This window comes from Phragmites australis, chromosome 21 (genome assembly GCF_958298935.1).
Source record: "Phragmites australis chromosome 21, lpPhrAust1.1, whole genome shotgun sequence".
NCBI classification, from domain to species: Eukaryota; Viridiplantae; Streptophyta; class Magnoliopsida; order Poales; family Poaceae; genus Phragmites; species Phragmites australis.
This window is the reverse complement of record NC_084941.1, coordinates 241,156-252,652: the sequence shown is the minus strand read 5'-3', so window position 1 is coordinate 252,652 and position 11,497 is coordinate 241,156. Positions and strand designations below refer to the sequence as shown.

The 11,497-nt window shown below is 47.7% G+C and overlaps 2 protein-coding genes and 1 pseudogene across 4 annotated transcripts; all 3 read right to left on the bottom strand.

Annotated features, from left to right (window-relative positions):
• Positions 1-1,177: 1,177 nt before the first annotated feature.
• Positions 1,178-2,452, bottom strand: LOC133903985 (probable methyltransferase At1g29790; annotated as a pseudogene).
• Positions 2,453-2,747: 295 nt separating this feature from the next.
• LOC133903309 (plastidal glycolate/glycerate translocator 1, chloroplastic-like) lies at positions 2,748-6,070 on the bottom strand. Its single transcript, XM_062344614.1, has 8 exons — positions 5,487-6,070; positions 5,043-5,358; positions 4,343-4,604; positions 4,144-4,259; positions 3,854-3,963; positions 3,565-3,742; positions 3,182-3,311; positions 2,748-3,096 (listed from the first exon to the last, which is right to left on the bottom strand). The coding sequence occupies exons 1-8, from the start codon at positions 5,835-5,837 to the stop codon at positions 2,946-2,948; spliced, it is 1,614 nt and encodes a 537-aa protein (XP_062200598.1). The 5' UTR covers positions 5,838-6,070; the 3' UTR covers positions 2,748-2,945.
• Positions 6,071-8,765: 2,695 nt separating this feature from the next.
• Positions 8,766-11,319, bottom strand: LOC133903840 (choline-phosphate cytidylyltransferase 2-like). Of its 3 annotated transcripts, XR_009907372.1 has the most exons (6): positions 10,614-11,319; positions 10,275-10,388; positions 9,536-9,631; positions 9,402-9,444; positions 9,170-9,324; positions 8,766-9,042 (listed from the first exon to the last, which is right to left on the bottom strand). XR_009907372.1 is itself a non-coding variant. In XM_062345301.1 (5 exons), the coding sequence occupies exons 1-5, from the start codon at positions 10,715-10,717 to the stop codon at positions 9,250-9,252; spliced, it is 432 nt and encodes a 143-aa protein (XP_062201285.1). In that variant the 5' UTR covers positions 10,718-11,319; the 3' UTR covers positions 9,099-9,249. The 3 variants fall into 3 exon arrangements, 2 of the variants coding, with proteins under 2 accessions (XP_062201286.1, XP_062201285.1); XM_062345301.1 differs by lacking the exon at positions 8,766-9,042 and having other exon boundaries at positions 9,099-9,324; XM_062345302.1 differs by lacking the exon at positions 8,766-9,042 and having other exon boundaries at positions 9,095-9,444; positions 10,614-11,315.
• Between the last annotated feature and the right edge of the window lie 178 nt (positions 11,320-11,497).

Genomic DNA, 11,497 nt, shown 5'->3' with positions numbered 1-11,497 from the left:
ACTCTAATTTATCAACTTAATATTATTTATCAAATGTAATTGGACACATTAAATAATCTACTTACTCCAATTATTACTAATCTAAGTATTAATTACATACCTAATCTAAGTACTCTAATTTAACAAATCTAATTGAATGGATTAAACAATGTACTTACTCTAATTATTATTAATAATCTAAGTACTAATTACCTACATAATATAAATACTTACTATATATGATCTCGCGCTGCTGAGCTTCCTCTCCTCGCGTTGCTGGTCCTCCTCGCCTCGTGCTACTACTCCTCACCTCGCGCTGCACTGCTGCTCTTCGCCTGAGCTCCGCTGCTCGCCTCGTGCTACATTGCGCTGCCTTTGCTGCTCCTCCTCACCATGCACCTTATAGCGTGTAGCAAGCGACGCACTCAGCACAAAAGGCAGAAAGCAACACACTTAACACCAACACAACCCGCCGAGCCGAAAGCACCGGCAGCATAAAACTCGACGAGACCCTATGAGGCGTGAAGCGACAAAGACGCGACGATCATGCCCGACCATATTTGGCACACGGTGTGCCGAATACAGTTGATATTCAGTACACGATGTGTCAAATATGTTCGAGCCCACGTATTTTCAGGATACAGTGTAGCGAAAATCGTTTTTCGGTAAATAAGGTGTCGAATATGGATGCTAAAATTATAAATACACTAATATGTTATCTATTTTGACAAATACGCTTATATATATGGTCTATTTTTGGATTTTTACCGTTCATCTCGGATACGCAATACATACATCGATTCAGACAGCTGAGCTGCAGAAAGTGTTTGTTCCTTTACCTTAAAAATATATTTTTTTTAAAAAATATAACTATTTTAATATATATTATAGAAACTATAATTTCAAGTACTCATTTTAAAACTTATAATTATTTTAACACATATTATAAAAAAATATAATTTTCTTACTATAAATTCATATGTCATCCTCTGTAGCATGTAATATGAGTATTAACCGTAGGCGTATTTATTGCGAGAGGATTACATGTGGACTCGCGGTAAGAAAATTATAGTTTTTTTAACATATGTTAAAATAATTATAGGTTTTTAAATGAGTATTAGAAGTTGTAATTTTTTAACATGTGTTTAAATAGTTGTAAGATTTTAAATTAATTTTAAAAAATGTTTGTTGACTGAAACTAAGTGAAAAATGGCTTCTGCAGCAGCGTGGTGAGGTACACCACGTCCTTCCCACTGTTGCCGGCCTTGTCGTCGACGGCCCGCTTTATGGTCTTGTAGGCGAGCTCCCGCAGCATGGCGGCGTAGATGCCCTCCAGGTCGCTCCTCCGGCACCAGAAGTGGTCCACCCAGAGCAGGCCGCCTGGGCGCAGCACCCTGTCGGCGTCGTACCACAGGAACTCCAGCGCCGCCTCCGGGATCCACCGGTTCATGGCGTGCCCCGCCCGCACCACGTCCATGGTGCCGTCCCCCACCGGGAACCGCTGCTGCAGCGGCGCGTGCAGCGGCACCACCCTGGGCGCCGCCGCCGCCTCCGAGTAGGGCGCGCCCAGGTTCATCGTTGTAGTTAGGACGGTGGCGTTGGCTAGCTTCTTGAGCCGCGCCGCCAGAGTGCCCGTGCCGCCGCCGATGTCGAGCCCGAGCCTGATGGGCCCCGCGCGACTCAGCGACGCCAGCCGTAGCAGCTGCGGTGCGGTCAGGTCCAGGGCCCCCCGCGCTCAGAGGAACCGGGTGGCCTCCGTGCGCGCCACGTCGAAGCCCAGCGACAGCGGCAGGCAGGAGAAGATGTGCCCTTCCCGTCCTTGGGCCAGCGGACGGCGGCGTCGGGGAGCGGGGAGAAGGGGTCGGTGGGGAGCATGAGCATGGACGCGGACGATGCTGTGGTGGGAGAGAAGCACCTGCGGCGCGGGAGCGGGTGGCATCCGCGGAGGAGGAGGGGCTCAGCGAGGGAGAGGGTGTCGTCGGGGCAGGGCGCGAAGGGGGCGTAGGACATGTAGCGGTGGAGGAGGTCCGGATGCGCCGAGCAGGCGGAGGCGACGGGGGCGAGGCAGGAGTAGAGGAGCAGCTCCGGCGGGGGAGGCAGCGGCGAAGGGGACGAGGAGCGGAGGTGGTTCAGCTGCGACACTCCCGCGCGGATGGCGTCCAGCTGACGGGCCAGCTCCTGGTCATCTTGGTGGATCTGCTGCTGGTGCTGGTGCTGGAGGGAAGGGAGGAGCGGCGGCGCGGAGGGAGAGGTGGTAGAGGGATACCAGGTTGGTGGCCACCACCGACAGCAGCAGCACCACGTTCAACTTCACGCTGAGGTTGAGGCCACCACCTCCTCCTGTCCCTGTGCCTGTGGAGGTGGAGGTCACCGTCGTCTTCCTCATCGCCGGCACGCTTGGCTAGGAGAATGTCAGCGGGATCTGGGGGTATTGCTACTGCAGGCAGTGGAGTGTGGACTGTGTCTGTGTGTGAGCTGAAGCTCTCTTTGTGTGAGTTGAGAATCAGCAGGTTTTCAATTAAGAAGAGAAATAGAGAATCAGCAGGTTTTCAATTAAGAAGAGAAATAGAGTAGGAATAAGTGTATAAGAGGTCCACGAAGCTCTGATTGTGTGAGCTGAGAATCTTGCTCTGTCTGCTCTCTGCTGGATTGGTGGTACCTCACCTACATACATACGGGCGGTGGCCACCGAGTGGACTGCCACCCTCAGCACTCCTTCACTGATTGAGTACTGCACTACTGCGTCTGTGTTCATTCATCCAATTGCATGCTGCAAATTGCCTCTACTTTGAGAAATAGCTGATGTCTCAAACAGCAGAATGAATCCATCTCTGTCTAGCATGGCAACAGGTGAAATGCAATATGGGAGTAAACTTTTACACTCTGACCCAAAATTTTCACAGTGGCATATTGTTTTGCCATCTTCTGAACAAGAGTTTTTTACAGGTGACTTGACCAACGACTCGTCACCCGGCTATGAATGTCAAGCTCTGCCTCACTGCTGGAACCGAGCAAATCAGCGAGCCAAAAATCCCCGTGAGACCGTAAGCGATGGCGCAGAAAGGGAGCGCTTCAGGCTCCTTGGCTGACAGTGCTGCTGTTCCCAGTCCATGAGCACTGCTCCATCAACCAAACAAGATTAGTACCTGCTACCTGATCATGCTCACAGTCACAGAGTAAAGTAGAAGGACGAGCAAATTACCTGGAAGCTGTCCCTATTCCTCTGGCGATCGGGTCGTTCAGACCAAGTTTATCCATAGCTGCTTGGACAAAATTCGCACCAATGAGCCCGGTAAGGACAACCACGGCAGCGGTTAGTGAAGAGTTTACACCTGAACCACCAGAAAAAAAAAAAGCCATGAATCGTTCACCAAGCAAAGACAGATGGCAACAAGATTCAGCTCTTCCTAAGGAATCGAGTTAATTGACCTACTGTTAACTTGCCTCTGAATACAAGGGAACTAATCATCAAAGTCATAGCCCAGGATTTAACAGAAAAATTCCACACCTAACCCACTCTCCTCCTCATATCTACTACAGAAAAAATAAAAAATAATACACAGGAGAATGCAGGCTAAGGTTTACCTTCAAAGAAAGATACTATGCTCAAAGCCAGCGCCACAGTAATACACCTTGGTAGTATCGATATGGTTAACGTCGGCTCTAGCCCTATCAGGCGCCCTAAGACAGCAGTTGAGTACAACGAGAATGTCGATGCAATGGCGATTGATGTGAAAATCTCAGCTGCATGCCTCTTTACGAGCTGAAGTCCAGAACAAAAACAAGTTAGCAACTAGACAGCAGGCACCGGCAGGAAAATAGAGCTAATGTCTCAGAATAACCACGCTACTTAGCTGCAGTTAATCAGTAGTACCTTTCTCTGCTTGAACATTGAGAATGCAAATGATATGATCACGGACCCAAGGAAACCCATTAGAACATCACCAGCTCCAGGATTAGAGGGCGCCTTTGTAAGGTAATCACCTGGAGAGGCGCCACTTTTCTGAGAGCAGTATGATACTCCGTTTATGTACTAATGTTACTTGATGCACGGTAATCTCTACTGTCACACTTGCAACAATGTTTTCAGCTTTCAAGACAACTCTTCTGAAACTAAAGAATTCGCAATTTAAATGTAGGAGTATTAGGGTTTAGCATATAAACCTAGCACAGCATCAATTCCAGACCCGGAGAGGTACCCATATGCTACAGCAGCCAAATCAGCAGAAAGCGCGCAGGAGATGATTGGATGTAACACTTTCTTGACACCAGATGGTAACCTGAAACGTACCAGGTCGTCAGGTAAATAGAATAAACTGTGTGCATACTTTGCATCCTATTGAGTTTATACGAGCATATTTACCCAGAACCAACCATGTATCCCAGTACAGTGGAAGCGAGCAGGAAAGGAAGACATGTTCTTGCTGTGGTACCAAGTGCTGTGGGATTGAAATATGCAACACCAAATGATGCAACAAAGATAGCAGCCCATGCCCAAATTTCGAATGTCGAAAAAGGAGATGGTTTGCTCATGGGCTCTGCTGGTATAAGCTGTGTCTTCACAAGTTTTCTCACAGCTAGTGCGGTATATCCTGCAACCGCGAGTGAAGCAAACCAGCCACCAACTAGAACAGAAAAGAAAGCAAAATTAAAACCATATAACAATAGATGTTCCACATTTTTTTGGGAAAATGAAAATCTGCACTGCAAGGGCACAACTAAATGCAGAATATAAAATCAATCTTGTATGGATGTGATCAAATATAATTCCTTCACTAGCATGTATTTCGTGTGCACACATGTCACATAAGTAGCTAAACACAACACATGGATTGTGATGGTATTACTAGATACACATACGTTTCAATTGCCAATATGTTGTTTACTAGTGGTTGCAGGTTGAAAAACTAGATCCGGAAGTAATACAGTGTTACAGTATCATAATTTGATATGCAGCGCAGGGGATGCTGACTAGTAACAGGTAGCAGCACCAAAGTCTAGCTACTAACTAAATTTATGCAGAGAAAAAATGAGAGAAATTTATGATCGGGAAGAATACATACAAGTGATTAAGAAAATCTTGAGGCCCGAAGCAGCTGGGACATCCCTGACCGCAAGCGGCAGCACGACCAGCGACGGGACATAGAACAAGGGCAGCCACCTCTGGATGAACAGGGTGGCGGGCTCAAAGAAATCCATGAAGCCCTTGGCGAGAGCAGGCACGAAGGTGTCGAAGACGACGAGCACGGAGAAGACGCAGAACATGCCAAAGAGGGCGCTTGGGAACTTGATGGACGCGGCGACGAAGGCCTGTTTGAGGAACTTGTCGGTGGCGAGCACGATGCCCAGCGACACGAGCAGGTGCGCAACGCCAAGAACCTGAAAGTGGAATGGATTTCAGGAGAGAGAGAGAGAGAGAGAGAGAGAGAGAGAGAGAGAGGGGAGGGGAAAAGAGAAGATTTTTGGCAAGATCGAGCATAAAGAAAGAAAATGAAGCATGTCCTCACAGTGGACAGCAGTCCGGATGAACTGGGCGTGGCACTGGCACCGGAGGTGGAGTTGGGGACGATCAGGCGCTGGCGAAGGTCGGACGATGATGATCGGTGAAGCGTGGCGGTGCCATTGTGAGGTGGACCCATGAAGTTGGTGCTGCCGGAAGTGGTGCGCTTGAATGCTGCTGTTGGACGGCCACGGGGCGGAGGGACAGAGGAGGCGGAACAAGAAGAATGGCGTGTGAGCAGCAGTCTGCATCGGGGAAGCGTGCAGGAGGCGGCGGGCGACGTGGCGCGGGGGCGAGCGGAGAGCGGGTGGTGGCTACGGGGAAAGGCGGGAATCCCAATCATGGCGGTCGTTGCCATGGCGTGGAATTTGGTGCGCGGAGTTGCCCTCCTTGTTGCTGCTCGCTCGCGCGCCTGGAGCAGAGCAGAGCAGAGCAGAGCAGGCAGGTAACGGAGATGCGACGAGACGAGAGCTGTGGCCTGAAATCATCGGCAGGATGGGGTTGGGATTGAGATGGTTGGGCTCAGACCTCACCTCACCTCACTGATCGGTTGATTCTCTCCTCTCCTCTCCTCTCCCTCCTGTCCTCTCCTCTCCTCTCCGCACAAGGAAAAGGAAAGCGACGGCGGCACCAAGCAAGCAAGGGGATGGCTAACCGCCGCGCGCCGACGGCATCACCGGCGGTTCCGCCACCTCGGCCTCACTGCCCCACCTGATTGACGCTGGCTGGCCCATGGGCCATAAGCTCATGCATGACTTGGGGACCCAACAGATTTGAGGCAAAATGGTTCAGTGAAGAGAATTTTCCTGAAGAAGCGCAGCAGGCTTGGGAACGACAACAATTTAAATCAGAAGTGCTCAGCAAGTTTGCATGCATGCCGAATTGCATGACTGGGCCAATCGAGTCCTCAAAAGTCCTAAGAAACATTTGGGAAAGGCCCAGAAGGATTTGGAAAGAGTCATGATGTCGCACCTCTCCTTTAGATCATCTCGTGTAGCTCATAACAGTTACTAGATCAGTAGCTGATACGCACAAATTACTAACATAAATAAACATCATAGACATACATCGATTAAGTACGATAATAAGGTAAAACACATAATTCATTACAATAAAGACCCGTATGTATAATTTAACAAACCATTATAGCACAACGGAAACAACGCAAAAACGACCCATACCCTACAGGCAGCTTGAGTGCGGACGAAACCAGCTTCTCTATTCTTCATCTTCCTTTTCGACGAAGTCGGCCTCTGGATCATTTGGGTCTATAATTAGCAAGCGTGAGTACATAAGTTACTCAGCAAATCCTACCTCAAGGGGTGAATATTAGATGCATATGGGTAGATCAAGGATAAGGCTGTAGTCTTTTAGTTTTTTGCATAAATCTAATTTTTTATGCAAGGTTCATTTTGCAAAGACTATTTTAAAAAATATTTCTGAAGGGAACATATAAGTTGAGCTTATACGGATTGACGGGTCTGGGGGAGATACTTCCATCCCGCTAGTTCCCACAAGTCTTTTGCTGGTGGACACACAGTCCAGAAGGCTTAGTGCACAAAACCAAAACCCTTCTTTTCGAAAATACGGGCACACTACCCACTCACACACCAAGGAGGTACTCACGCCAAAAAGCTAATCATTGTGACTAAACCATAGCATGTACTTGACTGAGGGCTATCCGGATAGATTTAACACTCTGCAGAGGTTGTACACTTTACCCACAAGATATACACATGCTCCCATCTTAGCAACTGGTGGAGCTATCATAACGAGACGCAACGACCTCACAACGTAGTCACAATATCCACTCATAGAACACTAAGATACCAGGGGCCTTAGAAGATCCATGGGAAGGACCACTTAGCAATCTCAAGGCTTTGTCATAGCCTTAACTATATTACCAGTCGAACCTTGGGCTACGTACCACCCAAGTCTTCTCCTGTTCCCCATTGCCACTATCGACCTCCGATGGGTACCAAACTAAGTCGGAGGGGTTAGGTCAAGTCTTGCCCATTCATACCATGTGGTTATACGAGTGGATACTAGGTAAGATGTCACAACAAACCGATCCTTATACGATCGAGGTAAGAGTCTTCTATTAAGAACACCACAAAGGTGAACCTTGCCCTAAGGTAGTTCCCACCTTTGTGGGGTACCTTACTCACCCTCATCAACATTACTCTAGAGTTTTCCCCAAGAACATAAGTTTTACACGCACACGCACCAAGCACACATTACTTCACATTTTTGAAAAATATGATTAACATATGTAAATAATCTAGTTCTTTCTTTTGAGCGAAGCAATCCTAAGTATACTAGTAAACAAGCATTTATCCAAACAATCATTATAGTTGATGTTAAGGACCTTCTAGGGTTTCAACAGAATAAAGGTAACAACATCAAGGTATGGCATAAACAAGCTAGGTCATAGCTATTCTAGCATTTCTTTAAAATCACAACTATTAACTTAATCATGCATATCCATATTGTTTGAAACAATGACTCTACAGGTTGTATTTGAAAACATAGGATCAATATGATCAACAGTTGTAGGACTTGCCTTCATTAAAGTCCTCATTCGCTCCTTCTTCAAACTCCAGATCCTCAGGGTCTTCCTCGAATGCTCCTTCCTCTAATAATCACAACAACGATAAATGCGCACATAATCAATTAAACGATTAAAACAATGACTAAACAATTTACAAAAATTAAGAAATTGACATGATCGGGTAGATCTCGAATTTAGATGAATTTCGATGGAAGAATCGTTGAAAACGGAGTTAGGACGGAGGAGAAACGGGCTTTGGAAGTTTTGCTGGGAGAGAAAATCAGAAAAAAGAAAAGGGAGGAATATTCCTGAAATATTCCGTTTGAATCGGCTCGGGGCTCGGCTCTCGGCTCGGCTTAGTTTTATCAGCAGCTCGGCTTGGTTTTAGTTGTGGCGGCTCAGTTTTGTGGCGGCGGCTCAGTTTTGCGGGGCCCGGCTGTCAGCCGCAGGAGAGAGAGAGAAGGATAAAAGAGAGAGGGTGAAGAGGAGCTGGCCCGGCTGCTCTGACGGGGAGAACGAGGGGGGGGGGCGACAGAGGGAGAGGGAAAGGGCGACGCGGAGGCCGGCGGCGGCGGCTAGATCCAGCTAGCGGGGTGGAGCTGGCGGGCGGGGGGGAAGCGGGCTTTAGCCGGCGATGGAATGCGGCAACCGACGACGGGAAGCAGCGGGAGACCCAGGTACGTCCCACAGGGGGGAGAAGAGAGGGAGAGAGAGAGAAGAACGACCGGGGGGGGGGGAAGCTCACCGGCGGCGGCGACGGTGTTCGAAGGGAGGCGGCGAAGGTGCTTGGAGGGAGAAGTGGAGGTGTGAATGGGGACGAAACCGTGCACTGTGCATCCCTTTAAATAGGGGCCGGCGAGGGCTGCACGACGCGAGGGGCGAGGCGGCGCGAGGCGGCTGCACGGGGCATGCATGAATCAATCTTAAAACAACAGGCAGGGAAACCTTTTCTTGATGCGCCTTCAGTCTCTCACAGTTTATTTATCTTCATATTAACTTGGAGTTGTTTCTCCTGATGCAACAGTAACAAGACAAGAAGAAATGTTATTACTGGCAAAACCACAAAAGTATTTACATTCTATATATCAGAATTTCGCTGAACACCCCCCAAATAAACTGATGCTAGAAATGTGTCTAACCTTTAACAGAGCTCACGCCTAGATCCTTCCTCGTGCTAAATTCCTCATGACATACTGATTGTAGTCCTTCAAAATCCGCATTATGAGGTCTGAAGTAGATACCCCGTCTGTCCTCTTTGTTTCCTTGAATTTTCCAATCTTTTTGACCCAATGCACTAAGGTAATTTTCAGTGAGGAAGCAAAGGAAAAAGAATGACCTCTAGTTACACTAGCCGCAGCCACATGAACTTCCAAATTCATAGACGTCATTTGCAGCTCCACTAGTATCTGCATAACTGTACAAGAACAGAGATTGTGTAGTTAATCGGGCTGATTAGAGGGAGGACAGGAAATATCTGAAATAGAACTTGTGCAAGTCATACTTACGGTAGAGCATCATGAACAGCATAGTCAATCTGATGCTTATCAATGAACTCTTGAGTGAGAACCCACGGAGCATCAGGAATGACCTCATCGACCCACCTAAAAGCAGCAGATAGATGGTTAGACAATTAGTGCATCAGGAAGGAGCACGGTTAAATTTCATTTCATCCGTGAAATAGCAGAGTTTTGAAAACCTCCCAGTATGGTTGTTTTTGTGAGATGACCTATTTTTTTGCTATTAAAGAAATGAGAGGCTGAACATCTTGTTTGCAATAATCTCCGAATCTTTGCAACAGTCTAAGCGAAGTGTGATTGACAAAGCAACTGAGAAGACACAAAAAAAGCAGCATGATGCAGCAACCTACGCAAATTGTTGGGCAGTCCAGTCTACCGAACAGAGGCTTAGCATACTAAATGGATCAGATATGGTGGTATCAAGAAGAATTGAGTAGCTGCAGTTGAGGAATAATTTGTTAGACATCTACTCAGTAATATATTTTTTTTCCCGAAAAGACGGCAAGAGCATTGCCGATTTTTACAGTGTATTCCCTTCAATTAACACTGTAACGGAAAATAGGTGCAACATACAGCACTAGCACACAATGGATTGCATCCAAGACCTATGGTGCATAATATACTAAGTAGCAGCAACCAACATTTGCAGAGAATATGATATGATATTACTGGGTCTGGGCATAATAAGTTGGGGGGAAAAGTAGTTGGTTCAGTTAGCAGTAGTGACTTGCAGTGGCGCAGGGACTCGTATCGCTCATCCTGGGTCATGACGGTCTTGCCCTTGTAGCGGTAGGTGAGGTGGTCGTTGCAGCATCCGACGAGCAGATAGGTGTTGGGGAACCTGCGGTGATTTGGCAGCAGCAATGGCAAACTAACAGTAAATGCACATATCCAGATCCAGGTGATGAAGGGGGAATGGAGATGTCAATACTAGATCTAATGGAGTCCGTGGAACTGCAATCTCGTTGTCGTTGGATGGAGGCGAGCCGCCGCGATGGATCTATGATGTATCCTTGTGGCAATTGAGGAGGGGAGGGGAGGGAGTTAGAAGAGAAAACAAACATACAGCTTCTTGGCCTGCTCGAGGGCGCGGGCGTGGCCCGAGTGGAAGAGATCGAAGCTGCCGTCGGCGGGCGGGGGGCGCTTCTTGGCATTCGAGACGCGCGCCATGCCTCTCTCTCTCTCTCTCTCTCTCTCTCTCTCTCTCGGCACGGCACGCAGGGTCAATGAAAAGTCCCCTCCTCCGTATTCGAGACAAATTGCGAGCGCCAGCAGATTACAGCAGACTTCACCAAACCAACACAAAGATTACCAACAAACACATCAAATCTACTCCATAATCCATATACTGTACTATACTACTGTGATCTAACCAACCAACTAACTAGTATCCCACCGGCAGGCAGGCAGCAGCTAGGAACTAGCTGCTGCTTTCATCCAGCCCAATTAGCAGAGACGTGCCAAACTGCTAGCTACCTGCTTCAAGATAATACTAGCGCTGTGTAAGGATCGGCGATGTTTTAAGAGACGAGGTTCAGTTAGGAATTCTAAAACTAATGGGTTAAAATCAACTAGGTCTGCTAGTGGGATAAAATCCGACCCAATCCACATAATACATCTATGGAAACTCAACCCCGTCCAACTTAAAGAACAAATCTGACAACTCAACCTAAACCAACCAACAAGTTTTCCCACATATTCCAACCCAATCCAATTCGTTGAGATGGGTTCAACTTGATCACCAACTCACTTTCTCCTCTCCTCCTCCGTGTTATTCCCCAGCACCTCCCCTGATAAGAGAGAGTGTGTTTTCAAGTCCTCAAGGAGGATGCGACCTTCCTCGACTGCTTCCTCAACACCGATAACAACGTGGTCAACCTCCTTCTCGACAAGATTGGCAAGGAACCACACTCCTTCGTATTTCACAGACCTTTTAATAAGACACTCCTT

Excerpts from the sequence above, each read along its gene's own strand:
- LOC133903309 (XM_062344614.1), bottom strand. The coding sequence starts at position 5,837 with ATGGCAACGACCGCCATGATTGGGATTCCCGCCTTTCCCCGTAGCCAC. Across the intron at positions 4,605-5,042 it reads CAAGATTTTCTTAATCACTT|TTGGTGGCTGGTTTGCTTCA; the intron begins GTATGTATTCTT and ends TTTCTGTTCTAG. Across the intron at positions 3,097-3,181 it reads GGAATAGGGACAGCTTCCAG|TGCTCATGGACTGGGAACAG; the intron begins GTAATTTGCTCG and ends TTGATGGAGCAG.
- LOC133903840 (XM_062345301.1), bottom strand. The coding sequence starts at position 10,717 with ATGGCGCGCGTCTCGAATGCCAAGAAGCGCCCCCCGCCCGCCGACGGC. Across the intron at positions 10,389-10,613 it reads CTCGAGCAGGCCAAGAAGCT|GTTCCCCAACACCTATCTGC; the intron begins GTATGTTTGTTT and ends AAATCACCGCAG. Across the intron at positions 9,325-9,401 it reads CAAATGACGTCTATGAATTT|TGCATTGGGTCAAAAAGATT; the intron begins GGAAGTTCATGT and ends AAATTACCTTAG.